This window comes from Salvelinus namaycush, chromosome 1 (assembly GCF_016432855.1).
Source record: "Salvelinus namaycush isolate Seneca chromosome 1, SaNama_1.0, whole genome shotgun sequence".
Lineage (NCBI taxonomy): Eukaryota > Metazoa > Chordata > Actinopteri > Salmoniformes > Salmonidae > Salvelinus > Salvelinus namaycush.
In genome coordinates this window covers 53,724,339-53,746,667 of record NC_052307.1, presented here as the reverse complement: position 1 = coordinate 53,746,667, position 22,329 = coordinate 53,724,339, and the positions used below count along the sequence as shown (strand labels likewise).

The 22,329-nt window shown below is 41.5% G+C and overlaps 2 protein-coding genes across 2 annotated transcripts; one reads left to right on the top strand and one right to left on the bottom strand.

Moving 5' to 3' along the window:
- Positions 1-2,362: 2,362 nt before the first annotated feature.
- Positions 2,363-14,209, top strand: c1qtnf4 (C1q and TNF related 4). The gene is made up of 2 exons (XM_038990658.1): positions 2,363-2,416; positions 11,114-14,209. Exon 2 carries the CDS (start codon positions 11,118-11,120, stop codon positions 12,225-12,227), a length of 1,110 nt encoding a protein of 369 aa, XP_038846586.1. The 5' UTR covers positions 2,363-2,416; positions 11,114-11,117; the 3' UTR covers positions 12,228-14,209.
- A 579-nt stretch (positions 14,210-14,788) lies between these two features.
- Positions 14,789-21,968, bottom strand: LOC120045702 (NADH dehydrogenase [ubiquinone] iron-sulfur protein 3, mitochondrial-like). Its single transcript, XM_038990648.1, has 7 exons — positions 21,838-21,968; positions 19,294-19,350; positions 18,929-19,026; positions 18,278-18,427; positions 17,958-18,083; positions 15,404-15,523; positions 14,789-15,071 (listed from the first exon to the last, which is right to left on the bottom strand). The coding sequence occupies exons 1-7, from the start codon at positions 21,890-21,892 to the stop codon at positions 14,910-14,912; spliced, it is 768 nt and encodes a 255-aa protein (XP_038846576.1). The 5' UTR covers positions 21,893-21,968; the 3' UTR covers positions 14,789-14,909.
- Between the last annotated feature and the right edge of the window lie 361 nt (positions 21,969-22,329).

Below are 22,329 nucleotides of genomic sequence, written 5' to 3'. Positions count from 1 at the left end.
GATGCTCTTTCCAGGGACGACATGCACCACGGTTGAATATTCCCATTGTGTGCGAATTCCAACACTACACTCATGACCAGTGTTATTTCTGTATTCCATCATTGCCTCTTGCTATGGCTAATCTCTTCATTTCAAAATGATCATCTCTAATCTCAGTAAGATCCATTGCCAATAACAAATTGTGTACCAATTGTATGGCCTGATTTAAGTAGAATATCTGCATGGTGCTATTTTTAGTTCCTCAGCCTGTACTAAAAAAATTGCTAATGAGGAAAGTAGGCCAGCCCAACTTTCAAACAGTCTCTGGTCTTAGATACAGTATATCAAAGGGTCCCCATACCATCTCTAGCAGTACATACATTTCAAAGGGACACATGGTTTGTGGAACAGTACTTTCCGTGTGCATCATTGTGAGGTCTGAAGGTAGAACGGATGGGCCTTTCATCTACTTAATGTTAGTTGTTGATGTTAAAAACATGAGTAGCAGCATCTGAGACGCGTACAGTACACATTAAGGAGAGATATGAGCCATAGGCAAAAAGCACTGGCTTCTGAAAAGCACTGGCTTCTTACTATAAATCAAGAACGCAGCAACTATTCAGGAGAGCACTGAGGTCCTTAGTACAACATTGAGTAGAAAGAGCCAATGTGACAGTGACCGTTTGCAGATCTCTATCCTGAATTATTAACCAGGGGAAATTGTGATTGCTTTAATGGAAATCGCTTGTTCCATCACTCATATGGGAATATTCAATCCTCTTCTGCTGATCAAACCAGAGTCCATCCTTTCTTCATCCACACTCCACCAGCGAATACCTTCCACAGATGGGGATCCTAATAAAATACCAAAATATCAAATAGATCCCTCTACATTACATTTGTGTGCTTGGCATCCTTGAATGAGAGCGTGCTCAACGATGGGCCCTGATTTAATACCAGAAGAGTATTATTAAAGTAATATACATGCCGGTTTTTCCTCATAAACATTCCCTCCAACTGTCTCCCCTACCCTCCATAGCCATGCTGTCAAAGTCATGTGTGACATGTTACAACAACGACAAAAGGAGGATGACAAATGCTAGGAAAGAAAAGGCTCAGATGTCACTTTACATTGTAATAACCATATTTTGGTCTCCGACTTCAAATTCGTTCCTCATTACTCTCAACGTTGCCCTGAACTACCATTGTCAATGTCGTTTCCCATTCATAATAAGAATAACCAGGTTTTTGTTGTTGAGATTACGTATCTCTTTAGCATTTCATGATATCTCAATGAGAATCTGTTTTGAACCAGAAAACCTACCAATAAATGTTCAGTAAATAAAAAGATGTATGCACACTAGAAACCATTAAAACACTATCAAACGTGAACCCGAACCTCCATGTGCCATTCAATACCAGGCATGCAGCATTTACATTGACTCTGGGAATTAGATTGGATTTGATTTGGTCTTATTGATTACCCATGAGAGTGGAGGAAGAATGGAGGGCTACTGGTCACAGAGAGTGAGAGAACTTTGGAGGCATCATCTCTCCTGTGTTTGTTTCTGAGCCAAAATGGGTCATTTGCTGCAAACATGAACAGAATGGAGGTCCACATGGTGCTGAATTAGCAGCACCTGCTGCAGGAAGAGAGCGTGTCTGCCAAGTACTGGGTAAGTTACACATTGAAGGATTGCTAATTTAAATATGTGCAGGAGGAACATACATTTGAATGAGATTATAAAATAAGTATTGTTAGATGAATTTCAATTTGAGGGCATTACATGCTATCTTTCCTCCACCCTCTTTCCCACTGAGAATGAGGATAATGACTATAACAATGTGGATGGGTGTGAAATTGGCAATGTTGTTGCCATATAACAAAGCCTGTCAGTGATTAAACCCCGACAGGCTCTCTCCTCCCCTTTCATGTGAGCACACGCGCACGGGTGCGCTCGAACACACACACACACACACACACACACACACACACACACACACACACACACACACACACACACACACAACATTATGCATGCATGTAAACAAACATATTCACAAACATCCAATTAAAAAATATAGACACATTCTGTAAACCCATTATCTATTTGAGATACATGGAACATCACGCTAAGACATCACATCAAAAATCCCCTCACCTTTTCCAATACCCCCTTGTGTCACCCCACTGCAGAAAATGCCTTAGTAGAGGAGTGCTCTGCACTTCCAGAGTCTCCCTGATCAGATGAGGAGCCCCTTTATCACTCTCATATCCTCCAGTGTGTGTGTGTATGTGTGTGTGCTGCTTACACAGCCTCACAGACAGCAGCAGCAGGTTGATACACACAAAGACAGTGAACGCTTCCTGGTGCAGAGCCCTTTTGAAGAACTTTGAGCATTCCTCTCCTACAGCACAGTCTCCTCCTACACAGAGGTAAGGACACCTTGAATGAAGGGTTACTGCAGTATAGAGGGGGTTACTTTTTTGTCTCTTGCATGGAGTAGATGTTGTGCATTTTACAGTCCTGTCGCGTCTAAGCAACATGCATTGTTTGTCTGCACCGATCTACAGCAACATCAATATGGAATCCGGACGGGGTGCCAAACACTGCTGAGTATATAGGAATGTATCATTTAATCTATCATGTACCACTCTTTATCTCAGGGAGGTGAGAGGATTGCTGTAGGCTTGAGATTGTGGTTTATTAGTTGACTCCGGATACAATGCTCTCTGCTTATGTACATCTCCTGCTGTACTCTCAATTTCTCTTCCTTTGTTCATTTTTGAGTGTTTCCAATGCATAGACCAGAAGAAGGTAATAACATCTTGCAGGAGGATGCGTGGGCATGGTATATAGAATATTATAAACTGGGTGGTTCGAGCCCTGAATTCTGTTTGGCTGACAGCCATGTTATATCAGACCGTATACCACGGGTATAACAAAACATGTATTTTTACTGCTCTAATTACATTGTTTATAATAGCAATAGGGCACCTCGAGGGTTTGTGGTATATTGCCAATATACCGTGGCTAAGGGCTGTATCCAGGCACTCTGCGTTGCGTCGTGCTTAAGAACAGCCCTTAGCACTGGTATATTGGCCATATACCACACCCCCTTGTGCCTTATTGCTTAATTAATCTACAATACATGGAGAACGCTAACAAAGAAAAGCACCTCCATCATCTCCCACCCAATCCCAGGTTCAGGTTGATCTGTCAACAGCAGTGGGAGGTATAGAGAAGAAAGGAGATGATAAAACACAGAGGGGGCTTTAATCTTAACCAATTCCAATTGGTACATAAAAGCAGGAAGGAACATGGAGACAAATGCAAACTCGGTCAGGCAGGTGTCCTAGTTAGAGGGAGTTGATGTTTTCATTTTTTTCTTCAAAATGTGAGTGGGAGGATTACAGGCTCAGTCATACACATATTCAGCAGAGTTGTCACTATAGCTAACTATCTAGATCTCTGCTTTGAACCACAAAAGTTTACAATACAAAACAAGACCGTTAACCTAAAAAAAAAATCACACAGAGGGAATATCAATGTCATGATGGTATTTTATTTTTTATTACTACAGTAATATTAAATCTTCCTAATTTAAAAATGTTCCAATGCAACTAATCTTGCCCTACTGCAGAGGTTTATGATACTGTAGGATATAGGGATCTGGAAGGATAATTGTGTTTAATTGCATTGATTGATGTGTACACGACCAATATAATTGGATTTGATGATAGGGCTGATGGGAGTATCATGTATAATGAGTACCCATGCCATGTTCATCAAGGAAAGAGAGAAGATGGCCTGTCAGTTTCATACTTTGTCCCATGGGCAGTGGTTGTGAAGAGGTCCCTGCAGTCCCCAAACAGTGGCTGTGTTTGATACTCCTTGCTGTGAGTCTGCCTCTGCCCTGCAAATTTTGAGACCCATTTGAAGCCAGTCCATCTATGGACTCGTTTGGGGAGCTGTCAAGTCAACTTCTCAGGGAGCCTCTCTTCTCTTCACACAATTAATATGTGAGATTCTCGCCAGGTGTCTTGCTGCTGTTGGAAGGGTGTAGAACGAACACAAACCGCGCTTCGCTGTTAATGGACTGTGTCTTTGTGCTTCTGGGTCGTTACTGCTGTCACATTATAAACGATGGGACTGTGCATCAAGGGCCAGTCCAGGGAAAGCTTTTCCTCTCCGTTTTTTAATCATGGTGGTATGCGCAAAACGTCAAATAGTACAAAATAGTTTCACAGATACAGATTCCTTCTCAAGCCTGACATTTTAAAAAGCTCTTTGCTCTCATTTCCCCCTGTTGCTGGTTCTCTCTCTCCTACCCCTTTTCTCTCGTTTGAGCCAATGATCCCAGATGGTGACAGATCCCTGCCTCGTGTTAAGGCTCCACTTGAGCAGTGAAATGACATCTGGCGAGGATGTGACTAATAAAAGGGACAGAAGCGGCAGGGACCCTTCATATCATCTCAGATACCAGGGTCCTCTGACTGAAGTCTGCACTTTGATATGCATCCACACTCAGGGGCAGATGTACTCAAATTGTCTTAACCATGGGGATGCACTGTCGGAAAAAAAGATCAATGTGATCCCCAATGTCAATGGTGCAAAGATAATTTAAAAAAACATCCTTATTCAAAGCAGAAGTAGGTGATGCTAAGCAGAAATTGACATTTTGGAAATGCAGAGAGAAGGGTGGTGAGTTTATTGAGAGGAAAATCTACAGCCAACACTTAACGTGACATGTTATTGTAAATTTAAGCTAATGTATGCACATCTCCTTTGATAAATGCGCCAACTAAGCAAATTATCTATTGTTCACAGATCAACGACAGGATGATAAGGCTATGGTATCAGCCATGTGTCTGGTGCCTACAGGGTTGTAACTATGGCATAGTGGCGGTACACCTCATTGTCATGTATGATTACATTAATTACCACAGGTAGCTAAAAGAGGGATGCTATTATCCTGGAATTAGGTTTGAGCAGGTCATGTTCAGAGGCTGATCATATGGGAGAGAGGGGACTATTTCACCACATTATGCCTATGACAAAGATTGAGTGGCTCGCTTGAGAGTGCCTCTCATTACCTTTAGGTGTGTGGCAATGATGTTCTTTGAACATGTAAAAACACATTTCGTACATAAGTCTCATTTTAGTTACTATGAAAATGTAAGCTTTTAACTTGTTTTCTCTCTGTTGATTTTCATTATTGTCCTCTGTGCAGTATATATTGTAAATTGAAATAATAAGTACAGAAGAAAAATAGGAATAAATAATTGAAGCCACTTCTCATATTTCAAAATAGACCCATGGTGGGTTTGAAAACAAACCAAAACATGAGAAGCAACTGAAAAGGGCACTGGATATGATTCCACTGTGTTGCTGTGTGTTTCATTTAAACCCTGTGTATCATATAACATGAACCTGAAATATGCTGTAGCAACATGATGATGTCTGATTAACATAATCCTATATAAATAACACCCGGATTGCTGTTGGGTATGCTGGGTTATTGCAAACCTAATTATCAGGGCATCATTTTCAAAGCTGTTGATGTTTACCCTTGACAGCAGTGCTATTGCCACGGTTATGTGCTTTCGCAAATTAGTTTGTGCTTGATTACATGTTTTTGTGGGTCAATGCCACATTTTGAGGTTTTTGTAATCCTGTCTCCCTGCATACAAGATTCAGCAGACAAAGCGTTTCCAACTGTGCTTCCGGTGGGTGGGTTTAACTCAAGGTATTATTGGGAGCTATGGAAATATTTGTTCTTGAGCACAATGGATCTTTTGTGTGCAATTCTGCTTGCAAACCTTGGAACTGTAAAGATGACATGCACTGTACTGTATTAAAACATGTACACACTTTATAGGGACACAGAAAATACATCTGATATCCATGTCTGAAAAGCTGTGGAGACATATGAAACTGTACATGGTAGTGACAAGTGCTTCTTTCATTTTGACCCTAGCAGATGTGGGGGTTATGTCCTCACCCAGGAACAATGGCCCTCTGTGTATTGTTTTCATCCACAGAATCCACAGAGGGATAGAAAAGGGGAAAGAAAAATGTCATAGGACCACCACTATATGAACACTTAAAAGTAGTAGCCTCTGCCTCAGAAAGAAGTAGCAGTAAACCCATCGAACCACATCTGATCTCAGCAAAATATACTATACAGTGCATTCGGGAAGTATTCAGACCCTTTCACTTTTTCCACATTTTGTTACGTTACAGCCTTATTCTAAACTGGATGAAATTGTTTTTTTCTTCTTCTCATCAATCTACACACAATACCCCATAATGACAAAGCAAAAACTGTTTTTGAGAAATGTTAGCAAATATTTAAAAATAAAAAATAAACTGAAATATCCTATTTACATAAGTACTGAGACCCTTTACTCAGTACTTTGTTGAAGCACCTTTGGCAGCGATTACAGTCTCGAGTCTTCTTGGGTATGGCGCTACAAGCTTGGCACACCTGTATTTGGGGAGTTTTTTCCATTCTTCTTTGCAGATCCTCTCAAGTTCTGTCAGAATGGATGGGGAGCATCGCTGCACAGCTATTATCAGGACTCTCCAGAGATGTTTGATCGGGTTCAAGGACATTCAGAGACTTGTCCCGAAGCCACTCCTGCGTTGTCTTGGCTGTGTGCTTTGGGTCGTTGTTGTCCTGTTGGAAGGTGAACCTTCACCCCAGTCTGAGGTCCTGAGTGCTCTGGAGCAGGTTTTCATCAAGGGTCTCTCTGTACTTTGCTTCGTTCATCTTTCCCTCGATCCTGACTAGTCTCCCAGTGCCTGCCGCTGAAAAACATCCCCACGGCATGATGCTGCCACCACCATGCTTCACCGTAGGGATGGTACCAGGTTTCCTCCAGACGTGACGCTTGGCATTCAGGCCAAAGAGTTCAGTCTTGGTTTCATCAGACCAAAGAATCTTGTTTCTCATAGTCTGAGAGTCTTTAGGTGCCTTTTGGCAAACTCCAAGCGGAGTGGCTTCCGTCTGGCCACTCTACCATAAAGCCCTGATTGGTGGAGTGCTGCAGAGATTGTTGTCCATCTGGAAGTTTCTCCCATTTCCACAGAGGAACTCTGGAGCTCTGTCAGAGTGACCATCGGGATCTTGGTCACCGGCCTGACCAAGGCCCTTCTACCCCAATTGCTCAGTTTGGCCGGGAGGCCAGCTCTAGGAAGAGCCTTGGTGGTTCCAAAATTCTTCCATTTAAGAATGATGGAGGCCACTGTGTTCTTGGGGACCTTCAATGCTGCAGAAATGTTTTCATACCCTTCCCCAGATCTGTGCCTCAACACAATCCTGTCTCGGAGCTCTAGGGACAATTCCTTCGAACTCATGGCTTGGTTTTTGCTCTGACATGCACTGTCAACTGTGGGACCATATATAGACAGGTGTGTGCCTTTCCAAATTATGTCCAATCAATTGAATTTACTGCAGGTGGACTCCAATCAATTTGTAGAAACATCTCAAGGATGATCAATGGAAACAGGATGCACCTGAGCTCAATTTCAAGTCTCATAGCAAAGGGTCTGAATACTTATGTAAATAAGGTGTATATATTTCGAATAAGCTGTTTTCACTTTGCTATTAAAGGGGTATTGTGTGTAGATTGGCGAGGAGTTTTTTTTTTTTTTATACATTATAGAATAAGGCAGTAACGTAACAACATATGGAAAAAGTCAAGGGGTCTGAATACTTTCCGAATGCACTGTACAGTATGTTGCACATATGACATATTATATTTGTTGTATAGTATGTGACATTTTACTTGAGTATACTATGAGAATATACTTCCAGAAATGGATTAATTTCATTGCAAATGTACGATAGGCTAATATTTACGTTCAAGTATTATACCTTAACTGAGAGTCTACCTATTGCACTTATCTAAATTAACATTCCACAACCTAGGCCCACTTTTGGATCCATCCACACTCCAGGGATGAGACTATTTGGCCACCATTGGGACTTATTCATTTCTGAGCATTTGTTTGTTATCACCTCTAGCAGATGGCTCAGCGTGGTGGAATGCTTTTCACCAACAGCATTAAAGTGAGGAAATGCTGCTCTCTCTAACTTATTTTGGACTCCCGTAGGCCTAGTTATTTCACAGTGTCCCTAAAAAAAACATGCACACATGCACACACTCAAAATAGATGTCAGAATATTAAATTATTACAAACAAGCTATCAACATCCAAAATAAAAGTGATTATGTATTCTGTTCATATTTGGTTGAATAGAAAAATATATAATTGTAAATTCCTCCAATGTAATTGAAGATGTGATGAATATCTACACAGACAATGTCACATTCACTGTAAGGGCAAGACTCAGCCCTCAGTCAGCATCAAAGGCTTGCCATGTAAATTTATTCACTAGCGATTTATTCGTCTTTGGATGGAAACAGGGACGATGCGCTCATGGAGCATGTTTCAACATGTCACTCTGCATCAACCATAAAGAAATGAGCAACTTCTTTGCAGCAGGTGGGTCAAATGCAGAATGCAGCAAATACTTGAGGCTGCTGTCATACAATACTAGAACTGTCGTTCATCGATAGCCTCACTGTTACGTTCGTCTTGTGGTGCATGAACAGACCAAGGCGCAGCGGGTGATGAATACATAACGATTTATTTAAATGACAGACGAAACACGAAAACACTAGAACAAACTACAAAACAATAAACGAAGGCAACAGACCTGAAACAAACGAACTTACATATAGACGAAGAACGCACGAACAGGAACAGACTACCTAAAACGAACGAACAAACGAAACAGTCCCATGTGGTATACACTGACACAGGAACAATCACCCACAAACAAACAGTGAGAACCTCCTACCTTAATATGGTTCTCAATCAGAGGAAACGACAAACACCTGCCTCTAATTGAGAACCATACCAGGCCACACATTATCCCAACATAGAAAACACATAACATAGACTACCCACCCCAACTCACGCCCTGACCAACTAAACACATACAAAACAACAGAAAACAGGTCAGGAACGTGACACTCACAGTCCTTAAAGAGCAGCTGAACCCAACAAAAATATTTCTCTAGTTGAAAACGGCTTATGTTGCATCGATATCATTCAGTGTAAAACTGTACTACATACAATGTGTATAGTATACTTTTTATCATAAAGTCAGTATCTTCCAAAACTGAGATTGGCAACAGCTGTTACATTCCTACTTCCATTGGATATTTCACAAGAGATTTCGATCATGACCATTTGCCCACTAACACAGGATGGTAACGCCTAGGGAGATTTGTCATGCACGGAGAACCAGCTGCACTGATTGTGCTCTATCCAATTGTACGGCAGAACCTACAGACAGTGAGATAGACCTGCCAAAATTATGCAGCGCCTCTGACTTGTTTAAATAAAACAACATGTCACCAATGTTATGTTGAAAGAACACCATTGGCTCATAAACCCTTTATCGAGTGGCCACTTGCAGATGTGTTTGATAGTGATCATTGAGTCTGCCACTGTTTTGGGCAAAATGAGAATTGAGACGCTGAGCATCCCAACTGCAACTTGTCAATATTCCAAAATTCAAAATCCATTCGCAAGCATCTTGTTTTCTGCCTCAACCTATTTTGTAACGTGGTTTGCTGTGAAACACTGCCAGACAGACGCACACCCCGGTAATAGATGGTGAGAAAGTTGTAAGAACAAAACGTCCAAAATTATTGATTTATCATAGATTAATTCAAACTATTTTGAGGGAGAATTGTTGCGACCGTGACTCAAGAGGGACAAACAACAATAACTGTCAGGGTACGATATAGCAAACATAACACAGCAAACATAACACACCCACATCGAACCACACCCCCAAGACACAAATCTAGTCTTCCTTCCCGAGCAGCAGGAAATCACATGCGGAATCGATGAGTTCAGTCCCCGCAAGGACAAGAACTATGTGTATTGTGTTCATATCAGCCCAAGTGCTGTTTATAAATAGTAATATCAATCCCATGGGATAATTTTTTTCTTCTGTTTAATTCCTTTACTGTTTGAAATTTTCAGACTCCCCATGGAATAACCTACTGTATGTTGGTAAAGTAAACTTAAGACATTGCCTGAAACTCCTTCTGACAGGGCCGCTTCTGTTGTGGCTTCACTAATGAAGATGAATGTGTATTGCATCAGCAGCATCTCATTAGACAAATATATGTTTTGAACCTCACCGAAGATAGGGACAAATTAGTACTAGGAAATGACAATGATAGTGAAATCTTCCCGCATTGATTCTAAAAATCAATATTTATTGCAGCACACACAGACATTTGACACATTATATTTTATTTATTTGTATTTAACCTTTATTTAACTATGATAGGACCTGCTAGACCAGACTTTGTTTACCTTCAATAAAAAAAAGGACAGTCCGATTAGTGTGACTTTGTATTTGGGATCAAGCCTCTAAATGGTGGACATAATTATGCTCACTAACTATAATAACTTGCACATAGAGAATGTTAAAACATTTACAAAGATGCAATTATAAAAGAAGGTTCGGGACAGCAGCTTAATTCCTTTCGATGATTGCTGTTGATTGCTGGCGTGTTTCTGAGCAAGCTCTTTTGTCAAAGCACTATCACATTTACAAAGATATTGGGTTCAATATAGTGATGAGACAGGAGAGAATTAAGTCATGATATATTTGATGTTGAGTAAACGGATGACTTCGAGTGAAGCAGAATGTGTGTTTTCTCCAGTTGGTTTGGCACCTCGGGCAGCGGAGGGCAAATATTCCTGCCTATCTTTTTTGTTCCTTCATTAGCTGAGTAAAACGAAAGCCTATGATAATTAGGAACGGATTAATGCTGCTTCTGTTTGGGGTAAACATATTTTCAAAGCTAGTGTCTCAGAGAAGGTTAAATCCTCAATGGATCCAGGTGGTACGGAATCACTAATAACAATCACTTGTTTCTGATTTGACTTCGGAACTGAGCTGGCAAAGCCTTGAGCTATTCGATTGTTGACATACAGTCAATTCAGAGTAGAGTATACCTGTTGTGTATTATATTGAGATTAAGCGCCTGACTTTGTTGTGTAATTAACTGGAACAATCTTTTTTCCCAACAGGAAGATGACGATACCAGCTAGCAGTCTCCTGATTGGCCTGATGTGTCAGGTAACCTGCATGTGGGCCTTTGCTCGCCTGCCTGAGGATGCAGAACTGCGGTCTGCCTTCTCAGTGGCACGCACCAGCAGCATGGAGGGTGGACCAAAGATGGTGGTGACCTTTGACAAGGAGTATGTTAACATCGGTGGGGACTTTGATCCAAAGGCAGGCATGTTCCGCTGCCGCATCCCCGGAGCATACTACTTCTCTTTCACAGTGGGGAAATTCCCACGTCGTGACCTGTCAGTCATGCTAATGAAGAACAGGAATGAAGTGCAGGCCATTGTGTATGATGAGAATGCGGGAGAAGAGCGTAAGGTGCAGAGCCAAAGCGCCATGCTGCAGCTGGACTTTGGTGACACAGTCTGGCTCCGCCTTCACGGTGATCCCCGCTATGCCATCTACAGCAACACAGGTCACTACACCACCTTTAACGGCTACCTAATCTACCCTGACACCTACACCTTCCAAGACCCCAAGCACGAGGACCCAACTCGTATGTATGGAAACGAGGCGACTGCCAATGACCACACCCTAACAGACCAAGATGGGCTAGGAGAAAGGGACAACGTAGAGAAGAGAGAGGAGGTAGAGGATGAAGAGGAGGACCAGAGGTCAGCTTTCTCTGTTGGCCGCACTCAGAGCATCGTAGGGGTGGACCAGGGCTTCCCAGAGCACCGTCCTATCGCCTTTGACACAGACTTTGTCAACATTGGCACTGACTTTAACGTCACCGAAGGTGTATTCACCTGCCGTATTCCAGGAGCCTACTTCTTCTCCTTCAATGCTGGCAAGCTTCCCCACAAAACACTGTCAGTCAAGCTGATGAAGAACCACCTGGAGGTGCAGGCCATGATCTATGATGACAGTGACACTGAAAAGGCTCTGCAGAGCCAGAGTCTGATGCTGTCTCTGCGCCGTGGTGATATCGTCTGGCTTTATAGCCACCAGCGCGATGGCTTTGGAGCATACAGCAACCATGCCAAGTATATTACCTTCACTGGATTCCTGGTCTATCCAGAACTCCAAAAACCACCCACCAATCAGCAGCAACAGCAGAGCCGGAAGCCATAAGGGACAGTGTCAAGAACACAGTTGGCTGTGGACGTACTACACTCAATTATTCTATGTCCAGCTAATTCTTTCAATGGGTTTACTTTGTCAAACTCCAACTTGGAGTCTTGAATTGAATGAAGATGTTACTACTTGCTAGCATTTCTGATATTTTCAGGATATGATGTCTCAGTTAATACTTACTTATCTGGATTTTTAACATACCTTTATCAAATGTCTTGAAAGGCATGGTCAAATAATGGGGACACTTGTTTTGTGTCAAAATGAGTATTTTTCCTTCATTTTAGAGTGAGTTTCTGCTAAGGCCAGCGTCTGACCACAATGAAATAAAATGAAATTTTGAACCAAAAAGCATGACCAACCTTTAGAATAAAATGTCCCTTTACCCTGCAGGGCTGTCCATTGGACAAAGACAGACACCATACTCACCCTGGTTGTAGCTTGAAGTCTGAGCACATTCTCACAGAGCACATGCTAGTTTTGGACCTCGGGGCACCAGACTCATAATTTCATTTCTAACTTAGTAGAGTTGAATTCGTTTCCTCAGATGGTCAACGCTGTGGAGAAAATTGAATTGCCTATATCATCCCTTATGATAATCGTGCCGGTTTAATTAACACACCCCAAGAGAGAAAAATGCTGTTCAAATTGTGCCAGACTTCAGAAAATTACAGTCTCGGTTTGAGAGGTCATTTAAACAACATATGAAAATAGCATATAGTCCAATTGTAATGTTCGTTTTACGCTCCTGCAAATACTGTATTTTGATTCTCCACATCAGTGTTGTGGGCCTATTGGGTTCTCTACACCATCTCTGGGTAGTGTTCCTTTTGAATTAGCGTCTTATCAAAAGGCATAAACACAAAATGTGACACAATGAATAATGAGACAGTATTTCAGTAATAGTTAGTCTCCCAGTTAATAGTCATCTACTATGTGAATAGCAGGTTGATGTTTATTGTCATGAATCTTGCCCTGGAGGCAGAACTGAGTCATTTGCCCTAGATGGGCCAGCTGCAAAGTCAAAACTGTATTTCTGGTCTTAATTTAAGGTTAGGGCTAGGCATTATGTTTAGCTGTGTAGTTAAGGTTATGTTTAAAATCAGATTTTATGACTTTCTGGCTGTGCCAGCTAGTGACCACTCTGCATTGCTGCCTCCAGAACAAGATTCATGAAGAAAAAACACTAACCTGCCTGTGACTGCGTTGAGTCAGGCATATTCTCGTCAGGCATATACTCACTCCTGTGGTGCTGCCCTTACACAACCTACTTTTGGAGAGCATCCTTCGTCACACTCTTGACTCCCTAATTGTGGCAACTTTTGTACTTTGAGGGTGGAATGACTTTTTCGATACAGCGATTTGAAAAATATTTAAAACTGATGTATAATTTTTCAATTTGTATGCGAAAATTAGTTTAGCATTTGCTTTGTAGTTCAATTTCAATCATTCTGTGCATGGACTGCAATAGGAAATAGTCCTCTTGAGTTGAGTGGACCAAATTTGTATAACAGCTTTAATTAGATTTAAAAACCACTAGCATGATAACTTGTGAGGGAGTAATGAACCCACCAAAAGTATTATTTCATAGAGCTCAGTGAGATCAATTTCCAGAGAGATAACAAGCATTATGATTTTTGGAATTGAGTCTTACAGAATATTTTGACTTATAATTTCATGCATGCTGTCATGGAGAATAATCGTCTAACAGCTTTGCAGATCTTTGTGATGAGACCGTATTTCTATCCATATGTGATTTTTGGTAAATAACTTTGTTGTAAGTGGTATGTTGGTGACTTGTGCTTATATCTTTGTCCTTACAAAGGAATGATTGTAAACGAAATAACATTTTGCCCTGGGTACATTCAACCCATGTGTTAGTACAGTCAGCTTCTTGTTGGCTCCTTGAGATGTTCAAAATATTTCTTATACAATGGATGCTTAGGAACATGTGAAGCAGAATAAATAAAAGTTTGTGTTTATTTTTCTGTGCTCTTATTGGTAGAAGGCACATCTGTCAGTGAACTTGACCATGCCCATAGGGAGAGCTTATATCAGCATGATGCTAATCGACTCGAGACATAGATCGACCTCAATAATATTCAGCTATACAAATCATTTTGATCCAATAATAATATTTAAACATGTACAGCATATGTGGTCTTGAGTATAAATCTAAAAATGTCACAATATAACCTGCACCATGGTATCACACTGCCACAGAACTGCTTTTTAACATGCACACAGTGCCCTCTTTTGGTCTGCTATGGTAAGGCAGTTAAGGTCTGAGTTACCACCATGATTCTACTGTATCTTAGTCACTTCTGCTCTGACATCGCTCGTCCATATATATAGTCTTAATTTATTCCTACTTAGGTGTGTATATGTGTAATATATTACTGCACTGTCAGAGCTAGAAGCACAAGCATTTCGCTACACCCGCTAATCACGTGTATGTGACCAATAAAATGTGCTTGTACTAGTGCTACAGTTTAAACATACAGTCAAAATGTAATCACTATTCAGCACATCCAACTACTGAAAAAATATCAACACAAACAAATGTTTACCTTTTGTTTTTATTTACATAAATACTTGAGTGGGCTCAAGTGGGACATGAGTCCATCAACAGTACGGAAATATTAAATATAGGTGTGGGGATTTTATCTCTGGGGTAGATGGTTACTTGTCAGCTGGCTTATCCCCAGCTGGCAGCTCAGGTGCCTTGGCCTCACGGTGGGCTGGGAACACCTCCCATGGGCTGTTCAGGTCAAACTTACGAAACTCCTGTGAGAGCTCCACAGGCTCTGCCACCACACGCTTCACCTCATCATCATAACGCACCTGAGATGTACCAGATGAACAGAATGAACAACATGGTAGGTACCAGTGGAGGCTGATGAGGGGAGGACGGCTCATAATAATAGCTGGAACAGAGCGAATGGAAATGGCATCAACCCTATGGAATCCTTACGTTTGATACCATTCCACTCATTCAGCCATTACCACGAGCCCGTCCTCCCCAATTAAGGTACCACCAGCCTCCCGTGGTAGATACAATACTTCAGTATTGTGAAGTCACATGTACAGATCTTAGGATAGGATTAGGTTATAATTTGGCCTTTAATGTATGTGCACTACATGGGACATTTCTCAGCATTCTTATCTGACCTTACCTCCACAAATCCAGACAGTGGGAAGTCCTTCCTAAATGGATGCCCCTCAAACCCATAATCTGTCAGAATACGTCTCAGGTCAGGGTGGTTGGCGAAGAAAACTCCATACATGTCCCACACCTAATGACACAAGCACAAAACATATACTTTCATAGTATTGGAAAGGGAGTGTATATTACCGAAAACCTTCTAAGTTTACCAGTAAACTACCAGAATTTTGGTAACATTCAAGTTTTTATTTTTGTGACATTAAATGGCCTTTTTGGGTACTTCAGATTATCCAGGTGTCTGTAGATCTCTGGCCCTGTGTGGACTTATAACATATAAAATAATCAAAACATATTGTTAAATAAAAAAATCGAATGACAAAGCTGTAAAACATTATCCTAAATATAAACCATCAATTTAGTGAATATCATTGTTGTTTAATATACAGTTGAAGTCAGAAGTTTACATACACCTTAACCAAATACATTTAAACTCAGTTTCACAATTACTGACAGGGAATTTTTACTTGAATTAAATGTCTTAGGTCAGTTAGGATCACCACTTTATTTTAAGAATGTGAAATGTCAGAATAATAGAGAGAACTATTTATTTCAGCTTTTATTTCTTTCATCACATTCCCAGTGGGTCAGAAGTTTACATACACTCAATTAGTATTTGGTAGCATTGCCTTTAAATTGTTTAACTTGGGTCAAATGTTCCACAAGCTTCCCACAATAAATTGGGTGAATGTTGGCCCATTCCTCCTGACAGAGCTGGTGTAACAGTCAGGTTTGTAGGCCTCCTTGCTCGCACACGCTTTTTCAGTTCTGCCCACAAATGTTCTATAGGATTGAGGTCAGGGCTTTATGATGGCCACTCCAATACCTTGACCTTAAGCCATTTTGCCACAACTTTGGAAGTATGCTTGGGGTCATTGTCCATTTGGAAGACCCATTTGCGACCGAGCTTTAACTTCCTGACTGATTTCTTGAGATGTTGCTTCAATATATCCACATAATTTTCCATCCTCATGAAACCATCTATTTTGTGAAATGCACCAGTCCCTCCTGCAGCAAGGCGCCCCCACAACGTGATGCTGCCACCCCCGTGCTTCAGGGTCGGGATGGTGTTCTTTGACTTGCAAGCCTCCCCCCTTTTCCTCCAAACATAACAATGGTCATTATGGCCAAACAGTTCTATTTTTGTTTCAACAGACCAGAGGACATTTCTCCAAAAAGTATGATCTTTGTCCCCATATGCAGTTGCAAACCGTAGTCTGGCTATTTTATGGCGGTTTTGGAGCAGTGGCTTTTTCCTTGCTGAGCGGCCTTTCAGGTTATGTCGATATAGGACTCGTTTTACTGTGGATACAGATACTTTTGTACCCGTTTCCTCCAGCATCTTCACAATGTCCTTTGCTGTTCTGGGATTGATTTGCACATTTCGCACCAAAGTACGTTCATCTCTAGGAGACAGAACGCGTCTCCTTCCTGAGCGGTGTGGCGGCTGCGTGGTCCCATGGTGTTTATACTTGCGTACTATTGTTTGTACAGATGAATGAGGTACCTTCAGGCGTTTGGAAATTGCTCCCAAGGATGAACCAGACTTGCGGAGGTCTACAATTTCTATTCTGAGGTGTTGGCTGATTTCTTTTGATTTTCCCATGATGTCAAGCAAAGAGGCACTGAGTTTGAAGGTAGGCCTTGAAATACATCCACAGGTACACCTCCAACTGACTCCAATGATGTCAATTAGCCAATCAAAAGCTTCTAAAGCCATGACATAATTTTCTGGAATTTTCCAAGCTATTTACAGGCACAGTCAACTTAGTGTATGTAAACTTCTGACCCACTGGAATTGTGATACAGTGAAACATTTGTGAAATAATCTGTCTGTAAACAATTGTAGGAAAAATGACTTGTGAAAAATGACAGAAAGTAGATGTCCTAACCGACTTTCCAAAACTATAGTTTGGGAACAAGAAATTTGTGGAGTGGTTGAAAAATGAGTTTTAATGACTTCAACCTAAGTGTATGTAAACTTCTGACGTCGACTATATGGGTTTCAGCATGAATTATCCTTTATATCCCCCCCACACACACACATTTATTTTACTATGTCAATATGTCTTTGTTATTCATCTTTTGTCACCAAACTGGTGGCAGTTGTGAAAAAAGTCAATTGGAAAAGTTGCAGAGTTAATTGAAAATAATGCCTTTGTTGATCAGATGCTTTTTTTCCATTAATTAGGATATTTTCTCTTGAACCATATCATGTCTCCACTAGAAAATCTTGGAGAAAATAGACAGATGTAAAAAATGTATACTATATTAATATATATTTTTCAAATGTATAAATTACCAAAGTTAAAATAGATTGCCATAGATCACTTGTTAATTACCGGTAACTTTGGTAAATCACTGCTAGCTTGGCAAACCTATCCTTTCATTAGAATTTGCCTTTGGCAGGCAAAATATAAATCCTGAGCTGCCAACACAAAAATGTTACATTGAAATCTTAGAATCCTTCAAGCAAAGCATTCTTACGATGTAACTGTCAGGCTTACCTCCCTCTCGTACCAGTTGGCTGCGTTGTGGACAGACACAGAGGAGTCTACTGGGGTGAGCTCGTCGGTGTAGGTCTTCAAACGGATCCGGGAGTTGTAGCGCAGGGAGAGCAGGTTGTACACAATCTATTCGCCAAAGAAAACAGACTTAGACATAAAAACGTCACCTCTGATTAGATCAGGGTTCCTCGAAGCAATCTGGTTCAATTCTAAGTTTGTGTCTGAACACACGTTAATAACCACAAAAATAACAAAGCACTGTCATGAAGAGAGAGGTATACTATTGGAACAGCAGCCTGGGGGTATGGACGAAATAGTACCTCAAAGCGATTCTGGCGAGTGGGAATGTCAACTGCAGTAAGGTCAATCATGTTTCGGAACTGAGCGTTGCTGTGGTCTCTCAGAAAGGTCAACACAGGGATGACCCCGTCAGGATGGATCATCACCTCCAACTCATTGTAACACGTCACCTGAAGATATAACATGCATCCTTGTGAAGCTCATATGGCTTCAAAATGACATTCAATTAGCTATACCAAACGGCAAGCTTTTTTAGGTAAATAAAGATTAAAATGACTTTAGTGGTCAAGGTCCAAACGAAATTAACCGCTTTTAACCCAACCCCTCTGAAATATACACATACACACAGGTTTTGGAGAGGTGCGGGGGCTGCCACACTGGGCACCCGGGGACTTGTTGTTGTGAGGTGTCAAGTGCCTTGCTCAAGGGCACAATGGATTTCAAATCTAGGATTTGATACAAGAAACCTTCCGGTTGCCAGCTTAATTCCCAAGTGTGGGCTCCTTTCTAACCTTATGTGTATGTTCCCCATGTTTGAGATGCACCATATGCATTTAGGATTTATAGCATAGTTTCCCTTAAGGGTTGCTCAACATTGTATAATTGTGTGGCTGTCTTTGTGTTAAAGCTGACCATTCATTATAGCAGTTGGTGCAATTACATTATCTTACCTGGACTTGCTGCACATATTTAGGAAGCATTTCAGCAACATATTCTCCAAAAACTGCAAGTTGGGTATGGGTGACCGCATCCTTGGGTCTAACAGTGGCTACACAGAGATAGGCACATGAAATAGATTTTTTTTAAAGGATGAGGCAATACAATTATTGTTGCACTCAATCATCTATTGTATTCAGTGTTGCAAAGATCACTGACTGCATTTAAACCTAAATGGTTAGAGAATTATACTACCGGTACATTGGGGATGGACTAGGACTTTGCGGGTTCAACATACTGATGATGATTATCTACAATGTGCACCATAAAGACAAATGCCACGGGCTGGGTGAATTCTACTAGACACTGGTATACTCACGTTTTGTTTCAGTAGTCTCGGATCTCGCTTGCATGAGACATGGGCTTCGATTGGCAACTGTAACATAAAATAACATTACGTACTCAATGTCTAACTAACGTTAAAACGGGTTGGATTACCAGCATGGTCCGCTCCTCTGAGCTAGTTGACTGCTGGCTAACTAGCGGCTAAGTGACTAACACTTTCACATTACTTGACTCAGTTATGGCTACATAACACTGTCATAACAAGGTCATAGCTAGCTAATAGATACATTACATGACCAAAAGTTTATGGACACCTGCTCGTCGAACGCCTCCAAAATAATAGGCAGTAATATGGAGCTGGTCCCCCATTTTCTGCTATAACAGCTTCCACTCTTCTGGGAAGGCTTTCCACTAGATGTTGGAACATTTCTGTGGGGACTTGCTTTCATTCAGCCACAAGAGCATTAGTGAGGTCGGGCATTGCTCGCAGTCAGCGTTCCAATTCAGCCCAAAGGTGTTCGATAGGGTTGAGGTCAGGGCTCTGTGCAGGCCAGTCAAGTACTTCCACACCGAACTCGACAAACCATTTATTTATGGACCTCGCTTTGTTCACAGGGACATTGTCATGCTGAAACAGGAAAGGGCCTTCCCAAAGCTGGGAGTACCGAATCATCTAGAATGTCGTATGCTGCAGCGTTAAGATTTCCCTTCACTGGAACTAAGGGGCCTAGCCCGAACCATGAAAAACAGCCCCAGACAATATAGATATTCCTGAACAACGTCTATTTGTGCCCCTACTGGATGGAAATTATAAGTGTAATGGCTGTGCTCAATGCAATGGCACTTATAAATGCAGATCCTTCAAACACCCACAAACAGGGAAATCGATCCCAATCAAAGGTGTTATTACGTGCTCCACTAAGGCAGTTATTTTCTTATAACTTGTCCTTGTGGTAAAAATTGTGGGTAAAACAAAGCGTGAATTAAAAGTACGTATCTCAGAGCATCGTAGCACCATTAGGTGCCAAAACTTGACCTACCCAGTTGCGGCCCACTTTTTGGAGGCAGGCCACTCGATTTCGTCTCTGCGTTATATTGGCATCGAACATGTCACCCTCCCTAGGAGAGGGGATGACCTTGATAATTTATTGTTAAAACGAGAGGCTGCTTGGATCTTTAACTTAAAGACCCTTGCTCCCTTCGGTCTCAACGTGGACTTTGATCTGAAGCCATTCTTGTGATTGTTGTGACTTTGCCATTGTGGTTGTTTGTAGGCTTGTGTGGTCTTAAGTGAGTCTATGATCGTATGCTATCCATCTGTATTTATTGTATGCTGCTCTTTCTATGCCATTTTAATATTTGAGAAATTAACCAATGATATTAGGCCACTCTTGGCCATGATTAGACACCTGTGTGTCTTGACACTATATATATATAAACGAGTCATCCCGCAGTGTCTGTGATTGTACCCTGATGAAGACAGCTTGCCTGTCGAAACGTTGGTAAATTAAATATTTTTGCATCTGAGCTCCTAGAGTGTGCGGCTCTCCTTTATTTTCAAGTTTTCTACTCCGCTAGCCAGCACCTCGCCTAAATAGTTGTGCGTTTCTTTTTCTTCTAAATTATTCCTCATCCACCAAACTTTACAGTTGGCACTATGCATTCGGGTAGGTAGTGTTCTCCTGGCTTCCACCAAACCCAGATTCGTCCATTGGACTGCCAGATGGTAAAGCACGATTCATCACTCCAGAGAACGCGTTTCCACTATTCCAGAGTCCAATGGCGGTGAGCTTTACACCACTCCAGACAACACTTGGCATTGCGCAAGGTGATCTTAGGCTTGTGTGTGGCTGCTCAGCCATGGAAACCCATTTCATGAAGCTCCAGATGAACAGTTCTTGTGCTGACATTGCCTCCAGAGGCAGTTGGACAGACGATTTTTACACACTAGAGCACTCAGTGGTCCAGTTCTGTGAGCTTGTGCGGCCTGCCACTTCACGGCTGAGCCGTTGTTGCTCCTAGAAGTTCCCACTTCACAATAACAACACTTCCAGTTGACCGGGACAGCTCTAGCAGGGCAGACATTTGATTTACAGACAACAGTGCCACGTTGAAAGTCACTGAGCTCTTCAGTAAGGCCATCCTACTGTCAATGTTTGCATATGATGATTGCATGGCTGTGTGTTCGATTTTATACACCTGTCAGCAAGGGCTGTGGCCGAAATAGCCAAATCCACAAATTTGAAGGAGTGTCCACATACCTTTGTATATATAGTGTATTATAAGCATACATGCCTGTTAGTGTCAAGTTATAAATTGACATGACAATGTGCGTTTCAGGTCGTCTGTTTAAGTCGTACGTGCTGTTTAGTAAGCCTCTAGATGCGCAGTGTGACAACTAAAATCCCGACCTGGAACATAACCACTGACTTGCTAGCCAATTTGACGGAAGGTCAAGTGAGAACTGGCTGACTACAGATAGCGCGATCTTAACAACAATATAAATGCGTTATCACGCACATTAACTATAAATGAAGACAGCATGTTAGTGCATAGTTAATGCTCGAAATGTACTTACGACTCAAAGTCCTGCTAAAACCTCCTCGAACAAAACGCACTAACGATGCCGCCATATTTGTTCAATGACGTTGTCAATTTTCTTCTTCTGTTTTTTTATAACGCTGGGTAGCTTAAACGCACAGATAGAACGAGACAGATATTCCACCGGATGTAAATGTAAGGCATCCGCTTGACGTTTCCGCTTGAAAACAGGACCAAAACGACGAATGAAAGATAGCGGAAGCGGATGATGAAGTGAATTCTGAATAAAATGGCGTTAGAATCAAGGAGAATTTGCTTATTGTCCAAAATAATGGAAAACGGACCAAAGTAGTGTACAGTGATGATAATGACCCTTCGTATCTAGCAGGAGTACGGGTTGTTAATGAGGAGCTGCTGAGCAGAGTACCGATTTTGAATAAACCATTTGAGTTATCCACACTGGTGGAGAGTACTGGGTAAAGTGAAGGCTGTAAAGATCACGAGAGGCGGGTCAGAAGGAACGTGTGTT

Excerpts from the sequence above, each read along its gene's own strand:
- c1qtnf4 (XM_038990658.1), top strand. The coding sequence starts at position 11,118 with ATGACGATACCAGCTAGCAGTCTCCTGATTGGCCTGATGTGTCAGGTA.
- LOC120045702 (XM_038990648.1), bottom strand. The coding sequence starts at position 21,892 with ATGGCGGCATCGTTAGTGCGTTTTGTTCGAGGAGGTTTTAGCAGGACT. Across the intron at positions 19,027-19,293 it reads CGAGACTACTGAAACAAAAC|CCACTGTTAGACCCAAGGAT; the intron begins GTGAGTATACCA and ends ATCTCTGTGTAG. Across the intron at positions 15,524-17,957 it reads CCAACTGGTACGAGAGGGAG|GTGTGGGACATGTATGGAGT; the intron begins GTAAGCCTGACA and ends TTGTGTCATTAG.